Source organism: Neofelis nebulosa, chromosome 11 (genome assembly GCF_028018385.1).
Source record: "Neofelis nebulosa isolate mNeoNeb1 chromosome 11, mNeoNeb1.pri, whole genome shotgun sequence".
NCBI classification, from domain to species: Eukaryota; Metazoa; Chordata; class Mammalia; order Carnivora; family Felidae; genus Neofelis; species Neofelis nebulosa.
In genome coordinates, this window is record NC_080792.1 from 41,444,793 (window position 1) to 41,464,214 (window position 19,422).

At 38.5% G+C, this 19,422-nt stretch overlaps 2 protein-coding genes across 3 annotated transcripts in view; one reads left to right on the forward strand and one right to left on the reverse strand.

The window, feature by feature from the left end:
• DSG3 (desmoglein 3) overlaps positions 1-3,093 on the reverse strand; it is a 32,880-nt gene extending 29,787 nt beyond the window's left edge. Inside the window, exon 1 of the mRNA XM_058692435.1 lies at positions 2,898-3,093. Within this exon, the coding sequence (XP_058548418.1) occupies positions 2,898-2,945 (48 nt within the window). The 5' untranslated portion in view covers positions 2,946-3,093. The remainder of the gene's footprint in view (positions 1-2,897) is intronic.
• The window catches only part of DSC1 (desmocollin 1), a 352,925-nt gene that overhangs the window by 48,066 nt on the left and 285,437 nt on the right, over positions 1-19,422 (forward strand). The gene's annotated exons all lie outside the window — the stretch shown is intronic.

Sequence of the window (19,422 nt, forward strand, 5' to 3'; positions counted from 1 at the left end):
GTCCTACAAAGCACTTTATATTTTCCAGAGCACTTGTTTGCAAATGTTTCTTTCTGCTTTATTCTTACTGTGGCAGGGGGCTGTGATTATCGTCATTTGACAGTTGAGGAAACAAGGCCTGGAGTGAGTCAGTTGTACAGGTGTAGACTGAAGTCTGTGACTTTGCTGTCATATCTCACTTCTCTAGCCAACCCTTATATGGTCATAGGGTGGTGGAATTAATTCAACACCTCCAAATATGTCTTCCAGCTTTCAGACCTCACCCTTCAACAACAAAAGATGCACATTCCCACTCCATAATGCTTTTAAAAACACTGGATTTTTTTCCCTCTCACCACACTATTTCGAAACTTGGGGTGGCTCCCCAGTTCTAAAAGGACTCTATTAGTTTTCACAGAGCAAGCTTTTCAGTCTGACCCTCATCTACCTTTCCAACTCATGCCCAACACAAATGGTCATTCTAGCCAAACCAGTGTGTCCATTGCCTCTAGGTAAATGCCGTAATCACTCTTTCCTTTGCTCATGCTAGTCTGACAACTGAAGAAATCCCCCTTGACCTATCTATACTAATAAAAAAACAGCCAAATCTCACCTAGTCTATGGAGCCTTGATTGCCGACCTCACTTTTGACCGATACTGAATTCCACTAACAGCATTAATAATAGATAAGCGCTGTCCAATAGAAATGTAATAAGAACTACAAATGTGAGCCAAATATATAATTTTAAATGTTCTAATACTAATATATTTAAAAAGCCAGAAAGGTGAAATTAATTTTAACAACATATCTTTTATCCAATAATCCAAAATACTATCATTTGAATAGTAACATAAAAATTGACATTTTACATTCTTTTTTTTTATACGGAGTCTTCAAAATATGGTGTATATTCTCAATTCAGACCAACCACATTTTAAGTGGTTAATAGCCACAGATGGGCTGTGGCTGCCATATTGGACAGAGCAGGTCTATGAAGTTATAATGTTGTTATTTTTAATTAATTATTTATTTTATTTTAGAGAGGGAGAGAGAGAGCTCACCCGAGTGGAGGAGAGGGGCAGAGGGAGAGAGAGAGAGAATCCCAAGCAGACTCTACCCCCAGAGTGGAGCCTGACATGGGGTGCAATCCCACAATCCTGGGATCGTGACCCAAGCTGAAATCAAAATTTGGGTGCTCAGCTGAGTGAGCCATCCAGGAGCCCCTACATTGTTGTTTAAATAGCTTGTGTGTGTGTGTGTGTGTGTGTGTGTGTGTGTGTGTGTGTGTATGAAATTTTTTGGAGGGGAAGAAAATGTCTTACATTTCATAGTTTCCTTATGACTAGCATTATAGAAGGCACTGTGGGAGGTTATAGTTTAGAGAGGCTTCATTAATTTTTCATTTATCCATTTTTCAAACAATTGTGTGTCCACTGTAAGAGAGACATTATATAGTGGGCGTTCGGGATAGAAAGATGAATGAAATAGCCCTTAGTATAAGGATCTTATTGGTCACTCTAGAATCAGAGGGATACTTGAGAATGGTCTATGTCAAAACAGGGAAAAGAGCTTGCTTAAGCTTTTGCTGCTCTAGTTCTGTGTCCTTATGACACCTTTTGACACCCCCTGCCGCCTTTCCCATAGCTTTCTGAGTTGGTCATTGGTGTAGACATGTGCATTTTCAGGCCACTTGCAGTTTAGTCCAGAAATGACCATCTGGAAAGGTGGGAAAGTCATACAATTGTCTCATTACTCTTTACAACATTCTTGGGTCAAATAAACTCATTAGATAACCAAAACAATTAGTTACACTGTTATAATAAAAATAGACCCTAACAGAAGGAAGGATACCTATTTTCCGCTTGGGCATTGTGAGAGGGAAGGCTTGGAAACTCTGGTTCACAGGGCAGCCAATTCTAATTTTAGACCCCTCTAATTTTTAGAAAGTTCTTTCTTGAGCTCTATCTTCCTATAACTTCTTGAAGTCCAATTATCACCTCAATGTTTTAGATGAGGAGATGAGGGAAACTTATGCCCAGGCCAACTTGGTTTATTGTGAAGTGGGGAATTTGTATGAGGAATTTTAAAATAGTCATTTATGGTGTATGTCACTATTTTGGTATCCTAATGTAACTGAAACAATTGGAGCTTTTTTTTTCTTCTTCACAGAAACAACATAGTTAAGGAACAAACTAGTCTGTAATATCCAGGCTAGTGCTTTGCCCTTCAGATTCCACTTCTCTTTTAGATAACATTATATAAATCTTTCTCAACCAACAAAAGTATTATTCTCCTGAAAAAAAAAAAAGGCTTATAAAATGCTGTATGTTTTTGTCGCCCAAAGTTGGCATATTTTTTGCATATGATGGCTAAACATAAACATTGTTTTCTTAATAACTCTTTCAACTTCTCTAGAGTCAAGCATTGCTTTGATTTTAATTCAACGGTCTGACTGTTTTAAAAACAAGTCAGGTATCAAGACCAGACATGTACAGTTCTTAGCCATATGCTTAAGAGATATGTAACCTTGGAAAACAGACCTGGTTCTCTTTCAAGTGTTTTAGTTTGTGTATTAGAAAGAGGAATAAAAGCATTACTTTGAAGAAAGTGAAAGTGTGGTGGAAAATAGATCTGAGATCCAGATTAATGAACTCATTAATTAAAGAAATGCTAAATGTCGACTTTCACATTCTATTTCTCTCTGGTTTATTTTCTATATAAAATACAACATCAAAATCCCACAAGAGGAGGAAATTGGTAATCTTTACGATTTCATTCTAAAGTGTTTATTTTTACTGCACTCTTTTTAGAATTTATAATAGGGATTCGGCAATCAAATACTGTATTATTATCAAACAAGGAAGGAAACAGGGAAAGTGGCAATTATTTTGGGAAAAAAAAAAAAAAAAGGACTTACCATTAACATGGCCAGAGCCCTTGATGTTCTGAAAAGGAGCCAAGTCATTGTCTCTGATTTCCCTGGTGGACAAATCCAAGGGAGCTGCTGCTTCAGTCCTTCCGACTGTCCGCATAGGATGTCTAAGAAAAGCTCTTTGGTCGCTTCTCTACTTTCTGGAATCTACAGCCGGCCTGTTATGCGGCTCCTCCCCACCCTAAACCAAGGATTGGTCTCACCAGAAATGCTTGCATCACTTTTGCTCCCAGGTAAAAACTTAGACACACCTCAGTTCCCAAAGCAATGAAATCCTTTGTTGGAAGCTGAAAGAAAAGTTCACAGGCTAAAGATCAGGTTTAATAGGAAGGTCCCAGATGAATAATAAATTAATCATGGTGTGGAAATGCAAAAGCTAGGCCTGACTACACTGAAAAAGAATCTAGTTAGCTTTTATTCAGGGTTGCAATTAAAACTGAAAAGCAAAACAAAACATAGAAAAATCCCCTAAAACCTAACTTGTTGAAGAGCATTTATTTTTAGTCTGAGTATATGTGGGTAGATTGAAAGTTCAGCAAAACGTGAGTGTTAAGTAATAATTTATATCATTGAAAGTAACACAAAGCCTAAGTAATAGTTAAGTAACTATTAATACAGGTTTTGGAAAACAATTAGTAATAATTGAAAAACATTCGAAAAAATATTAGAAGTAATTGAAAATAATTAGGAATAAAATGGGAGTAAACAGTTACATGGTGCCTTTGGATATTTGAAATATATAAATAATGCATTGCAAAATCAGATCCTTGATAATAATCAGATGACACCTTTCCTCTTGTATTCCTTTTCATTTATAAGTTTTTTAAAAGGTAGGTTTGTCTAGTGAAAGAGATGATCTTTGTGCAATTTTAATTACTCAAAAATTTCCTCCAGAACAGTCAACCTGCTTACTGCTGTATTTTTATGCACTTCGAAATATTTGGACTCCAACCTAACTTAGGGGAGGGGGCAACCTACTAACACCACTTTAATTTGGTTTTGACCCTAGAGTTAAAAACACTTTTAAACATTCCAGACAACTTAAAGAAAGGTTTGGTAGAAGAACAATTTTATCTTTGTAAGTATTTATGCATCAGGTTTTGGAGGCTTTTTAGTTTCAGGAAAATCACTTAATCAGAGTATTTTAGGCAGAAACAATTTTGTAGTCTAAAAGATGGGAAAAAAACCCACCTGGTGAGCAAGATATTCTGGTTTTTTTGTTTGTTTCTTTTCTTAATTGTGTTAAAATATACATAACGAAATTTACTACTTTAAACCATTTTTAAAGCTGAGTGGCATTAAGTATACTCACATTATTTTGCAATCATTACCACCATCCATCTCCAGCAAAATGTTTTTGTAATAAAGTTTTTGTAAACAAAGTTTTATTGAAGAGTTGAGCAGAACCTTTGTGAATAACATTCTAAACTTTGAGAGAGAAAAGAAGACAACAATTTAAAAAAAAATTTTTTTTAACATTTGTTCATTTTTGAGAGACAGAGACAGAGCATGAGCAGGGAAGGGGCGGAGGGAGAGGGAGACACAGAATCTGAGGCAGGCTCCAGGCTCTGAGCTGTCAGCACAGAGCCTGACGTGGGGCTTGAACTCATGAACTATGAGATCATGGCCTGAGCCGAAGTTGGACGCTTAACTGACTGAGCCACCGAGAAGAAGACAAAAATTTAATGAACTTTCAATTCTTTATTTCCCATAATTTAATATCGTGTAGTTCTTCAAAGTATTGGACTAAAGACAAAAGATTAAAAAGATGATAGCACTGAAGTATGATATTCTTAGGCATACCTATAAGTGGCATTGAATCTAAATTCTAGATATGATTGACTTTGTTCTGGTTTACCTTTTCTACAACTCCAGTTCTTTGACAACTTAATTTTTTTAATTATTTTTAAATTTTTAAAAAAATGTTTATTTTTGAGAGACAGAGACACAGAGCATGAGTCAGGGGGGGCAGAGAGAGAGGGAGACACAGAATCCAAAGCAGGCTCCAGGCTCTTGAGCTGTCAGTACAGAGCCTGACATGGGGCTTGAACCCACGGACCATGGGATCATGACCTGAGCTGAAGCCGGATGCTTAACCGACTGAGCCACGCAGGCGCCCCAACAACTTTAATTAATTAGGGCTTAAAAAATGTTAATTGTCATTCATCTGAACACAGATAAGGAAGTATTTTACTTTTGTTTTGTATTTTGAAATACCAATTATAGATTCTTGATCAGGTGGTATATAAAAGCTGTGGGCACCCTTGTAGAAAGTAAAATACCAGACTTGGCCTGTTGCAGGCTGGCTCCATCTACTTGTCCCAGTCAAGGAGGATTGTAGAAATCCACGACAAATCCATTGTGCACTCTAAAGGCAGGCAGCGCTCTCTCATCTTGTATATGCTCTTGATCATGCTTTAAGCCAACACTTCCTTTTGTTTGGAGGATTTGAGACCTCAGTAAGGTAATAAAATATTGTGTCGTTTGGGCCAGATTTGCATGGTGATTGGAAGGTAGTGGAGGTTACTTCAGCTAGGGAGTGTATTTGCACAATGTCTTTGGATTAAGCAGTATTTTCACTTGCCATTTCATTTGTTTGTGAAAAGGAAAGAAGGGAGGATTTTCCAGTGGTTTCTGTTGAGTGGTTATGTTATTATTCTCTGAATAATGTCTTTGGAAACCTAAGCCCAACTTGAAACTGGCTTTTACTCAAGAAGCTGAAATAAAAATGAGGATCATAACAATAATGATCATAATCATTAAAAGGGAGCTTCATTGTATGTGTATGTTGTGATTCAATTGATGTGCCATGTTGAAAGTATAAAAGTTGGACGGTAGGACACATCACAGGTTAAGAAGCTAAAGAAACCATTCCTCAACTTGTTAAAAATTGAACCATGGCATAAGGAGTGAAGCAATAAGAATGAACATTTATTCAAGTGGGCAATGACACCTTTCCTCCAAGGTTTCCATGATGTTTCCATTGCTCATTAACTATAGCAGTTCTATTATTCACCAAGTAGAGAATGTTAATGAGACTTTGCCTTCACTGGCAGGCCTTCACTGGTTTTTGTTTGTTTTGACTGGAAACATGTATGTAATATGTTTTATATGTCAGACATCACTACTTTTTGATATTTAATTGTTCTTGAATATTTACAAATTCATGAATTGAGATATTAGTGCCACAAATAATGCATGAACAAAAGTATACATACATCCCGAAATGGCCTGTGGAAGTTGTGGTCTGTCACTCTTTGTTGTTCAAGGTAATGCAAATCAGACCTCTTCCATTACGATTATACTTGAAGCCTTGCAGAAATGTCAGAGAATGTAATAAATGTGCATCAGTAAAGAGCGGTCTGCACTTTAAGAATTAGTGAAAACAGAACTGCTAATCCAATTTCCTATTAGATAGTGTGTAATGTGGTTCACCATGCTTCTGTGATTTCCTAGAATTATTTCTTTAAAAAGATCTGTGTAATGAAAAGATGCTCAACGTCACTCCTCAGCAGGGAAATACAGGTCAAAACCACAATGAGATACCACCTCCCACCTGTCAGAATGGTTAAATTAACACCACAAGAAAACAACAGGTGTTGGTGAGGATGCTGAGAAAGGGGAACCCTCTTGCACTGTTAGTGGGAATGCAAATTGGTACGGCCACTGTGGAGAACAGTATGGAGGTTTCTAAAAACTTTAAAATAGAACTACCATACGGTCCAGCAATTGCACTACTAGGTATTTACCCAAAGGACACAAAAATACAGATTTGAAGGGGTACATGCACTCCGAGGTTTACAACAGCATTATCAACAATAGCCAAACTATGGAGAGAGTCCAAATGTCCATCGACCGATGAATGGATAAAGAAGATGTGGTATGTTGGTGTGTGTGTGTGTGTGTGTGTGTGTGTGTGTGTGTGTGTGTGTAATGGAATATTAGCCATCAAAAATGAAATTTTGCCATTTGCAATGACATGGATGGAGCTAGAGTGTATTATGCTACTTGAACTAAGTCAGTCAGAGAAAGACAAATACTACATGGTTTCACTCATATGTGGACTTTAAGAAACAAAACAGATGAATATATGGGAAGGGGAAAAGAGAAAAACCAAAGAGCAAGGGAAACAAACCATAAGAGACTCTTAACAATGGAGAACAAACTGAGGGTTGATGGGGACAGGTGGGTCGCAGATGGGCTAGATGGGTGATGGGTACTAAAAAGGGTACTTGCGATGAGCGCCGAGTGTGGTATGTAAGTGCTGAATCACTGAATTCTATTCCTGAGACCAATACTGCACTCACTGTATGTTAACTAACTAGGGTCAGCATCTTTTTGCTTTGATTTAATCTAATTAGGCAATTGCTTATTTGTGGGAATTTTCCTGTCAGGTAATAAGCCTGAAGGAGGAATCTTCCAAATGCACGACATGCTCACTCCAACAAAGAGTTTTCTTTAGGGATAGCTTTTCTTTGGTTCCTGTGGTTTTTCCTAAAGTTGAAAATATGGGATCTATTTACAAAATGCATTTGGAATCCATCTAGTTCCCACCTCTACGGGCTTCTGCACTAGCGAAATTCCTCGCATCTCTCATGTAGCTCAGGCGATGGACTGGTCGCTGAGCTCTTGTTCCTTTCTTGTCTCTCACCCAATCCACCTCTCCCTTGGCTCCCTCGGCTGCTACTTGTAAAAGGATCATGGCTTCCAGTGTACTTGGAACGGAAGCAACACTGCCTGGCAAGACCTATAAGGAACTGCCTGATTGATTTTGTTTTCCCTTCCAACCACACCCCACACTCCATCCCTCTCACTTGTGGCTTCTTTTGTTCTCCAAAACCCTCAGTTATCTTCCTGCCTTAGGCCTTCACTCAGTTTCTTTCTCTCCTGACTGGCTTCTTCTCATTCATCAGGTGGTTGCTTATACAACCTTCTCAGAGAGGTCTTTACTTCCTACTCCCCACACTTGGGCACTCTTCTCCCCATTATTATTATTATTTTTTTTATCAGCCATTCCAGTTTGCTTCATGTATCGGTCTTAGCACCATATGTTAAGCTGCTTTTTATTGGTTGGATTGCTTTTATTGCCTTTCTCCACTACTTGGCTGTGAGCTCTATCAGGGAGGAATCATGTCTGTTTCATTTCATAGCATATCCCCAGGACGTTCCGGGGTGAACAAATGAATATATCTTTAAAAATTTTGTGCAAGTATACCTGCTGGGTCAAAGGACACATACAATTCAAGTTTTTTAATAGATTGTCGTCCAAAACACTGTACCAATTTGCATTCCTACTGACAGTGTAAGAAAATGCTGGTCCTTCCTCCCTGTCAGGCATAAAGTTTGTCACAGATAATTCTTTTCTGCTTCTTTTATGAGAAAATAGTAGTCTTATGGAGAAACATTTTTTTTTATCTCTGTTAAGATATTTAAATGTTGTTTATTTAAATTCTAATAATTTATTACATTATAATAAAATAAAGTTAAGATTCTGAATATAGCAATCTAGGGAATTGGATTCAGAGATAGGTAAGTTCTGGATCTTGGTTAGATCCTGAGGACTTGGCATCCTTCCTGGATCTAACATCATCCTGTCTTTTCACTATCTCAAGTGATATGATGATAAGATAGGAAAGGAAATGATAAAACAAATATGCAGTCAAATATTAATTTACCATACTCTGTTGTATTGTTGTGATCACTTTATTTGTATATTTTAATCTTCCTTTTGATGATAAATAGCACATTTCACATATGTCCTCAAGTATTTTTATTTATTTATTTATTTTTGTTTTGTTTTAGAGAGAGAGAGCGGGGGAGACGGGCTAAGGGGGATAGAGAGAGAATCCTTAGCAGGCTTCATGCCTAGTGCAGAGCCCGATGTGGGACTTGATCATGACCTGAGCCAAAACCAAGAGTTGGATGCTTAACTGACTGACCCACCCAGGGTCCCTTGTCCTCAAGTATTTTTTAAATTACATTTTTTTAAATGTTTATTTTTGAGAGAGAGAGACACACACACAGAGTGTGAGTGGGGAAAGGGCAGAGAGAGGGAGACACAGAATCTGAAGCAGGCTCCAGGGTCCTAGCTGTCAGCACAGAGCCTGATGTGGGGCTAGAACTCATGAACCACAAGATCATGACCTGAGCTGAAGTTGGATGCCTAACCTACTGAGCCATCCAGGTGCCCCTGTCCTCAAGTATTTTTAAGTATCATGGGAGCTGTATGTTTTGTTTTTCTAGCAATTAAATTGTACCGGTATTATTGGTAATTCCTAAGGAGGGAAAAAATTGTGATTGTTCTAACTGAAATGTCAACCCACCACTCCACCTGTGGGAAGAAATGTGGGGAATGCTCCACCAGCTTCCCGAACCACGTGCAGCACACAGGGCGTGACTGCCAGTGGAAATGGATACACTGCATCTAAGCTCCCAGTTATGCTGCAGACACTAATCTGCAGAAAGATGGAATCTGAAAACAGCATGGAACATTTAAGAAAATGATCAAGGATTTCAGGAATGACTCTAGTTGAGAACTACTAGCTCTAGTGTGGTAAGGAAGGGAGATGCTTCTAAAAATGAGCAGCCTTTTTATTCTTCAGGGTCAGTGCATTTCGCTACTACACTCATGTCTCACCAGCTTTTTACCTAGTGAAGCATCATGCACTGATACTTTTATGATTAGTAAGTTGCAAGTAAAGTTTGGAAAACCTGTAAAGCTTGTACAACTTCCTGTACTGTGCATTTTACAACTGGTGTCCTGATGAGCTACAAAACCTTCTGAAAAGATTAATTAAAGAGAACAGAAACTTCAAGTTTATTTTCCTGCTGCCATTTCTCCGGGGCAGAATAACTTTCGTATCACGTGGATCAGTTTTGTGTTCACATAGTACTTAGGTAAGCACTGAACTTTCAGTACAAACACATGAACATGCTTTTTCTTCAGTTTTGGGCATGTCTAATTGACCCTCCTTTGAATAAACACCATTATTCTATTCACTGACGTTAAGAAGAGGATCAGGTATTACCAGTACCTGAGCTGGTAATAAATCCATGTCTTACATAAAAATGTTTAGCCTATAGAATTTTTTTCTGTTTTTTTTATGTTGTATCACATTAACTTTTTTGAACATCGTTTCAGTTTAGTTTCCTTTAGTGAATTTTCCGAAGATTCCTTTGGGTTCATTTAGGTTGAACATTTCTCAAAGCATCTTTGCAGTGTGCATTTATGTTCTTTGATCCAGTGCTGGCGCAGCTGTGGTGTATGCTTATTTCTGAAAGAACACACCGAAGGACATTAAAGGTAGAGAAAACTCTGACTTATTCTATGAGTCACTTTGGGCTTCATTTTTGATGTGTTAGACACAGGCCAATTTTACAGATGTTTGTGCATGCTGACTAACTTGTGAAACGTGGTGATTTAGCATTAATCTCTGATTCTCCGATGTGAAGTCGGGATTGACAGATTCTCGAAACACCTTTTGATTTCTTTAGACTTTGAAGTGATGCAATTTATAATACTTTGGGTTGGTTAGCCTACACTTGAAGGAAGTGATTTCTTCTTATGAAAATTACTCCAAGTTTCACTATATTGAAGTTCCTCAATATTCAGTTGGTCTGTTGAGGCTTTCCACTTTTGGTGGGGGGACTGTATTTTGAGAGGGAATGGTATCTTTCAGTATTTTCAAATTTATTACCACACATTTGTCCATAGCACTTTTTTAAAAAGAAATTTTAAGGTGGGTTTTTCTAGAATAAATAAGTAACTATTCTTTACCTTAATAATAAGGATCTAGCAAGTAAAATGAGGTCAATAATCCAATCACAGTCTCAGTTAGAAACTGCAAAAACTTTCTTAAGAATGCACAAAAGAATATTAATGAAGGGCATAAAGTAAGATCTAAGAAAATAGAAAGACAGTATTATGTTCCTGGATGAAAAGAATTCGTTATAAAATGTCTTTTTCTCAAAGAAAAAAAATTAATGCAGTTCTCAGGCTTGATTCTTAGTTTATGTGACGGATAAAGACAGAGGAGTTCACAAAAAAAATCTTAAAGTCCATATGGAAGAAAATATGTCTTCAACAGCTAATGAGAGAATGATTAGGAAGAACATTGAAGGGTCTTGTCTTATCAAATATCAAAAATAACTGTAATGCTGCTTTTATTACCAAAAAACAACTGTTAGATGCAGTTCTTGCTTCTGGACTCATGTTTTTATATGAGGGGGATTCAGCTACAGGAAAGCTGACCTTATTCTGTGTCTCTCCTGTACTCCTATTTGTGGGTGCAGAACACATAATCTGATTAATGAACTTAGGAAAAAGAATTATACACAATGGATTCAGCCTACCGCCCGCTCCTACCTCTTGACTTTCCAGCCAGGGTTTCCTCTTTTGGAGAAACTTCCAGCTATTGACACGACACCTTTTCTGTTTTTCCTAGCTATAAGCTCACAGGCGCAGGCTCCATCCTTTGGTCCTGGTGGTGGGGTTGTCTGTGACAGGGTGGGTAAGTTTAATTCTGGAGTAAATATTAGGGTACTCATCATGACTGCTCATTTCAACCACATCATCCACATCTACGTTGTTACAAATAATAAAACTGGTACGTATTTTTGTGTATGTGTCTCCTCTACCTTATTTCTCAATTGCTTCTGATATAAGGAGGTGACTAAAGTTGATTCCCTAACAATTTAACAAATATGGGGTGTTCTAGGAATAGACAAATAGAATACAGAAAGTAGAATATTCTGCAGACAATAAAAAGACTAATTAAAGATATACCTATTGACTTAGAGATGTTTGTATGAGGTAAGAAAACAGCAAGACATCAAATGGTGTGTATAATATTGTTACGTGTATGTGTGTATGTCTGTGTGTATGTGTGTATGTACGTATTACTATAAATGATTATTTGAACATAGGGAAAAATATGACACACAAATACTACGCTGTTAGAATGGATTTTCATGCAAGAGAATACTACTACTGTTGTCCAGGAGTGGGAGGGATAATTAAGCTAAGGAAAAAAATGTAAAAAAACTGCACTGAAAATGCATCGTAACATCACATTTGTTAATTTATGTCAAATTAAAAAAAATATGTAACATACTGCTTAAAAATATTTTGATTAATTATATGTTTAACATTTTTTTTTCAAAGCATTAGCTATTAAGAAAGTAGGGATTTGGGGCGCCTGGGTGGCTCAGTCGTTAAGCGTCAGACCTCGGCTCAGGTCATGATCTCGCGGTCTGTGAGTTCCAGCCCCGCGTCAGGCTCTGCGCTGACAGCTCAGAGCCTGGAGCCTGTTTTGGATTCTGTGTCTCCCTCTCTCTCTAGCCCTCCCCTGTTCATGCTCTGTCTCTCTCTGTCTCAAAAATAAATAAACGTTAAAAAAAAAACTTAAGAAAGTAGGGATTTTACAATTTGATGTTTACACCATTTGGAAAAAAACCTGGCCAAAAACATGAGGAGTTATATATAATTACAATTTTAGGGCTTTGTCTAGTAACAAAATTAGCATGAAATACTGAGTTATTGAATTTTTTTGAGTCATGCGTTTTGCCCTAAATAAGAACAATGTGGTCTGAAAACACATGAATCAGCTATGCACATGCTGTTGAAGGTGTTGGCAAATTGACCAATTGTGTGCATTTTTTTCTGGTGTTACTGGTAGAGATGTGCACTTGAATTGAAAGAGATGGGGCAAAAATAAGGAAAACCATTATTTTTAGTAGCAATTTGAAATGAAAAGCCCAAATAGCATATTTAATTATTTTGGATATAACATTCCTAATGCTGAAGATAGAGGGAGAGCATTGCCTTTCTGGCAATGAGCATCAATAAAAAAAAAAAAAAAAAAGTGATGTTACTAGTTGCACGGGGATTTATTGGCAACTTCTAGAAGCACGAATGATTTAAAAAAGTAATCCTTTGTGTCTTGGCTGGGGGGTCTGGCCTGGAGTAGGTGGGTAGCTCCTTGCAGATGACAGTGGGAGCAGCTGCCCTCATCACCAAGTCCAAGGGGACACTCTTGGAGCATCTAGTCAGCTGTGAGCCAGCATCTCCATTCAGTGGTTCACAAGGGTAGACAGTGGGGCCTCTAGGCGTTGGCCTCAGGTGGGTGACTCCATTGCAATTCAAGGAAGTCCTGAAACAACAGGCAGTCCAGGAAACAACACATAGCTCAAGAGAGTGGGTCTTCTTCACAAGGTCTAGACCACAAGCTTCAAGAGGGCAGGGGCTGCTTCTCACCTGGTCTGCTGCTTGGCTCTCAATAGCCACTTGTTGAGTAAGTAAGTGGATGGATGAATGATTGGATGAGGAGGTAGAGATGAAAGGAATTGAATTGTGATTCTTGAGGGGAGGGGCCAAGATGGCAGAACAGCATGGAAGTTGTTTTTGCATCTCTCATCCCTGAAATGCAGCCAGATCAACGCTAAACCATCTTGCACTCCTGAATTGTGATCCTTAGTTTAGCTCCAGACTGAGCAGGAAAGCCAAATAAAAGCTGGAGGACCTGGTAGGGAATGAACAGCACCTAGTAGGGATCCCTAAGGAGGCTAGCTCATTGAATGCCTAAACATGCTTTCATTTCAGGCAGCAGGGGAACTGATATTTACTGAGTACCCTCTATGTGCTTAAATGTGGTACTATTTTCTTTATATTGTTTATTTAATTATTTTATTTACCCAAACACCCTGCAAGGAAGATATTATTAACCCCATTTTGCAGAAGAGACAACCAAAACTCAGTAAGTTTTTCAAGACCCTAAATACTATAGCTGAGATTTGAACCAGATCTGCCTGACCTCAAAGTTTATGCTTTTCCCACAACCCCAAGACTCTAAAAAGAAGGGCGTAAAGCGATGTGACTTCATAGAAGTTGAAAGGTACTGTACTTGCCTATTTTGTCATCATTTTCTTCTTAATAAAAAAAACTAACTTTTTATTATTATTATGTAAGTAGTAAACATACTTTGTAGAAAGTTAGAAAATACAAGCAAGCAAAAAGAAAATCAAGTCACCAAATTTTGACCACCAAGAGATTAGTTCTATTAACAGCTTTCAAATACATGCCTCATTTGGAAAATGAGGCTAATTTCATTTTCTTTGCAGGTGTTTGGGAAAATCAAATGATATAAACAAATTCCTAGCATAACATAGAAGTACGTAGAAGGTAAATATAAGTTTCCTTTCCTGCTTGAAATTCTTCCACTTACTTTTCTATTTACATAAATTTGATTTTTTGTTTTAGACAAAAGGAGATTCAGCTGTACATGCTTTCTTTTTAAGTTTATTTATTTTGAGAGAGAGAGAGAGAAAAAGAGAAGGAGGGGGAGAGAGAGATGGGGAGAAAGAGACAAGCAGACTCTGCACGGTCAGAGCAGAGCCCAATGTGGGGCTCGAAATCATGAACCATGAGATCATGACCTGAGCCGAGATCAAGAGTTGTATGCTGAACCGACTGAGCCACTCACATGCCCCCACCATTTTTAAGTTTATTGTGCATGCTTTTTGTCACTTGCTTTTTACCTATGTGTTCTCTGCCTTTCCATGTCAATAAGCATTATCTTTTCTAATACTCAGTCCATATTCAAATTTCCTCAAGTAAGCCAAAAAAAAAAAAAAAAAAGCTTTTAGAGGTGATCTTTCCAAATTAGAATCTAACTCAGGACTGCATTTCCACCTTAAGTTTATTTTACTCTAGTAGCATGCCCCACTGTTTTAAAATGGCACTAATTTGTTGAATAGGCTGAGCCAGTTATCTTATAAAATGTCCCACTTTTGGGTTGGTCTTGTGTTAAACTTGTCTCCCTATCCTTGAATTTCTAATCTCTTGTGTACTGTATCTAAAGGTGTGTCAGATTCAACCCAAACATTTTTGTCCAAAACCTGTCCTGTGTATTTCAGGTATCATCTCTGACCTCCCAGACTAGCTGGGGCTCTGTGTCTGCATGCCCGTACATAGCACTTGGGTAGAGCTTTCTTAAAGATTATGCTGAAGTATTTGCTTAAGAGTTGATCCCTCTTACTATTCTGTAGCGTCTCCAAGGGTGGAACTGTGTCTTGTTCCTCTTTGTAGCCCCGGTGCCTTGTCTGTTTATGGAAGATACTCAATAAATATTTGTTGAGATAAAATGAAATCAGTGGACTGAAAGTCAGCAAAATGTGGGCTGGGAATCATGCATCTGAATGTTACCTTGAAAGGACAGATTACGGAGTCTGGGGGATAAGCTAAGATGAGGTTCAGAGATTCCAGGTCAGGCTGTGGGATGCAGGCAAGTTTCAGTGTCTGACAAAGTTCTTGTTATGTTAGCAGTCAGAAATCCAAGTCAGGTGAGAGGGACAAGCAGTCTAAATAAAAGCTGAGTTTGGCATTTAGGATTGGCATGAGAACAACACTAAGAAGAAGGAGAAGGGGATGGGGAAAGGGAAGGGGAAGGGGAAGAGGAGGAGGAAAAAGAAGGAGAAGGAGAAGGAGAAGAAGGAGAAGGAGGAGAAGGAGAAGGAGAAGAAGAAGAAGAAGAAGAAGAAGAAGAAGAAGAAGAAGAAGAAGAAGAAGAGGAGGAGGAGGAACAGGAACAACAACAACAACAACAACAACAACAACAGGAATGGAGTAGAAAGTAGGAATAGGAATCAGATCAGGCAACTAGTCAGTTCATTGGCTCCAAACCAGGAAATGATTGTCTCTCCTAGAACAAGGGCTACATCTGCTCTCCCTTGTGTGGGTTTCCTGGTGAGGTCAGAGATCAGGTTGGGCAGGTGTGGCAGGTTCCAGAGCACAGCGGGCATCTTAGGGCTAGTGAGCCAGGACAGGCTCCAAATCCCTTTTCAGGATATGTGCCTCCTCCAACCTGTCTCTCTGGATGCTGCCCACTCTCTCCTTTCCTGTTCCTTTCCCTCCTTCTAATCCTTCTCCCTCCTGCTTCTTTAGATTTTCCCCCTCTCTCTGACTATCCATTCTTTCTTTTCTTTCCATTATTTCCCCCTTTTCTCTTTCCCCTCTTCTACATAACCTCTGGGCAGAACGTAGCTCTGAAATGTGTGTTAGTCTGTTTATCAGAGGAAATTTTATGTTGTTTTTTCATTAGAACAAACCCCTGCATTGTTTTCTCACTCTTACAGGAAGAGCCAACTAAAGAAACAACCAAAAAGGAAGATCCAACTAATAAAATTGCTTACTGTTCCTTTAAATTTTATTAAACCCCACTCCACTAGAGCATGAAGAAAAGCAAGCTATTGTGTATGTCTGGTGAGGGTGGGGGCAGTGGATGCATTGAGCCTAGCTCCCAGCCCCTAGCACATCCAGAAAGATAGCACAGGGAAAGGGAAACAAAAATCTCAAGGAATTCTGGAGGTTCTTTCAGAAAACTTATTGCTCAGGGTGCAATAGTTCACTGCTCTCCAAGAGGCTTCATCCCCAACTTTCTCACTTGACCATAAGACCTCCTGGGGATTATATACATGTAGTTTTACTCACAGAGGATCCTCCAGAATTGGTTTCTTCTTGAACAGAATGCCTGGAATGCCTCAGGTCACTTTCATTTTAAGAAAGATTTAGTGTCTAATAGGGATTATCTTGTTAAGCAAGAGCAGTTAATACAATTTCATACCCAGGGACATATGTTGTTCCAGAAACTCACATTTTGAAGGTGGTAGCCATGAAATCCAGAGAGGTAAGGGACTTGCCTACCATTGCCTACTATTAGGCAAGAAACACATCCCCAGCATCTAGGTTAGGATGATAAATTGCTACTGAGCAGAGATCATGGGCACATGTCTCAACATCTATAGAGTGCCATCTATTTCATACTCTAATAAAAGATGAAGATCAAAGCAAAGATTGTCAAAAGTGGGGTGTTGTAGATTCTGGGTCTGAAGTTCTCTCTTGTCCAGCAAAAGAGTGGGATGCAGGATTGAAGATGCGAGAAAGGCTAATATCCGAGAGGAGACAAGAGCCCCAAGTAAGGGTTCTTGCTTCTCCTTGCTCTGTTTTTATTAAGATCAGAAGGCTTACCAGTGTGATGGACGCGCACAAAGAGATGATGAAACCATGAACATTAACTCATGGGCATGGAAAAAGGGGGTCTTGGAGATTTACAGCGTTAGGGGTTTGGGTCAGTACAAAACAAGATTCTGGTGCTGGGTGGAATGTTGTTTACAGCAAACATGAGGTGCTACCTCTGTTTACCTGAACTGGTCTAGGGGATAAGAAAGAGCATGCTACCTCAGGGTCAACAAGGCACCTTTATTTTGCTAATTAGATCTGCTCTAGGCAACTTTGCCCTGCTGTGGTCTAAAGTCCCATTTTCCTGTTTACCTATTTTGGTCCTTCCTTTCTGCGAAAGCAGCTTTCTGCTATTGTATTAAGTTGGGGGGCATTTTTGCCCTGAATACCTAATCTTGTTTACCTCATCTTGGATGTTTTCATCCTGAGATTCCCTATTCCTATACCTTTGGCCTATACTGGGGGCCTTTGTGCGGTTTGCTTCATCTTGGATATTTTCATCTTGAGATTCTCTATTCCTGTATCTTTGTCCTATACTGGGGACCTTTGTCCCATTTACCCAATCTTGTTTACCCAAACATGGGTGTGTACATCCTATGGCTTTCTAATTCTTTATGCCTTGTTAACCCATCGATGCAAGCTTGGGGAATTCCTAAGCTTATTCCCCACAGTGGAGTTTGCTAGGTTCAATTTAATTGAAGATATGATGCACCAACAACCCACTGGCTTTTCTCCATGTAGACGAACTATCTTTCATTAGTAATAGTTATAATAGGTCTATGGTAGGTAAGGATCAAGTGCTCATTTTTACAAATTCTTCTGTAGTCTTCCAGGATCTGATAACTTCCTTGTTTTCCCAGTGTTTTCCAGGAAGAGGTATTCTATGTAAAAGATCTACCCAGGGCTTATTTTCATGTGATGCAAATAATATCAAGGGCACTAAGGTATCTCTCACTTGCACTGCTTTTGCTCTGCTCTAAGAGGCACTGCCCCTGTCTATTGCTCTGAGCTTCCTCATTTCTAGCACTAAAACCCTTCTTATTTCTCTTGCAACTTTTTCAGCATTTGAGAACCTGAGGACATTTAAGATGATCTAGTCTAGTAGTTTTCAAACTTCTTTTAACCATGGTCAAAAATATGGTGTATGTCACCAACCAATGCACACATACTCTTACTATGTGTGATGGACTCTATTTCCTTTTCCTTTTTGTTCTGTTTAATTCCATTAAAGATGTTCATCTAGACAGGTATACTAAATTGACTTAATGACCCATCATTAGGGAGTATGACCCATAGTGTCATAGGGAGTATATACCATAGAAAAACAGTGGTATAATCCAATTCTCTAGTTTTACAAATAAGCCAAGTAAGGTAAATAGATGTAAGTGACTTATCCAAGAATTTGTCCTAAATGTGAATTCTCAGTACAGTTATTCAGAGCTGCAAGCCTTTATAGGTAGAAGGTGAATATCTAATTGTTTTTACCTCCTGGTAAGTTATTAATACATGTTTTTTGATTTTATGATTTTTCTTTTAGAAAGCCGGATTCTCCCACAATCTACAGCTAGTAGAAGAGATAATTTTGAAAACAATATTAAGAATTGATTGAAGAAGGTAATTTAATAAACAAGTATTCATTCCATGGCATTTTTGAGTGTGTAATATCTACGAGGCACAGTTTGAGCCTAGAGATACAAAGATGAATGAAATGGTGGTGGAATCTTGAATCAGGGTGTGCACATAGGCAAAGAAAGAAAATGACTAATTCATTTCATGTTGTGAAGGATTTTACATGACTCACTAGTTACGTGAAATTGACAAATATTTAATGAATACCTACAATGGTGACTGTATTTTCTAAAACTCAACTTGTCTAAGAAGAATGAGTATGTCAGTGGATAACAGGGAAATGATTTTAATTAAGACTGAAAGGGATGGTGATAATAATTGTGAACCTTTCCTGGAAATCCAGGAAGTATGGTTACTATTAATTATGCACCCAACCCTAAGAATCGCCAACTGCTTCAAATGACAAAACTCATTATAAAGCCGTTTTTATTTTGGCCAGATTTTCCAGTTGACAATGGGATGGATGTTTTTCTCTTTTATGTAGTCACTGCTCATCAGTTTGTCATGGAGCTTAGTGGTTCCAACTTCAGATTTCACTTCTCAGCCTTTTTCCTGTTGAGCTACATGCTTTTCTGTCTTAGCTGAGGGCACTTAACAAATAAGTTGCCAAAACATGCAATGAACTGAACACACCCTTGTTTCAGAGAAAGGACACCCCTTTTGATTCCATGTAAACCATCATTCCTAAACCAGTGGGATTTTCTGTAGTCTTTTCTTCCTTCCCTTTCTTCTACTCTCTAGGGGAAAGAGGAATCCTAGAGGAGTGTGCTGCCTTCTTGACCTTCTCGGTTTTCCTTTCTGAAGTAGCCCATGGTGTAGGGCAGAAAGGCACTGTTGACTTGGTGAGAGACTGGGAGAGGCTTGAAT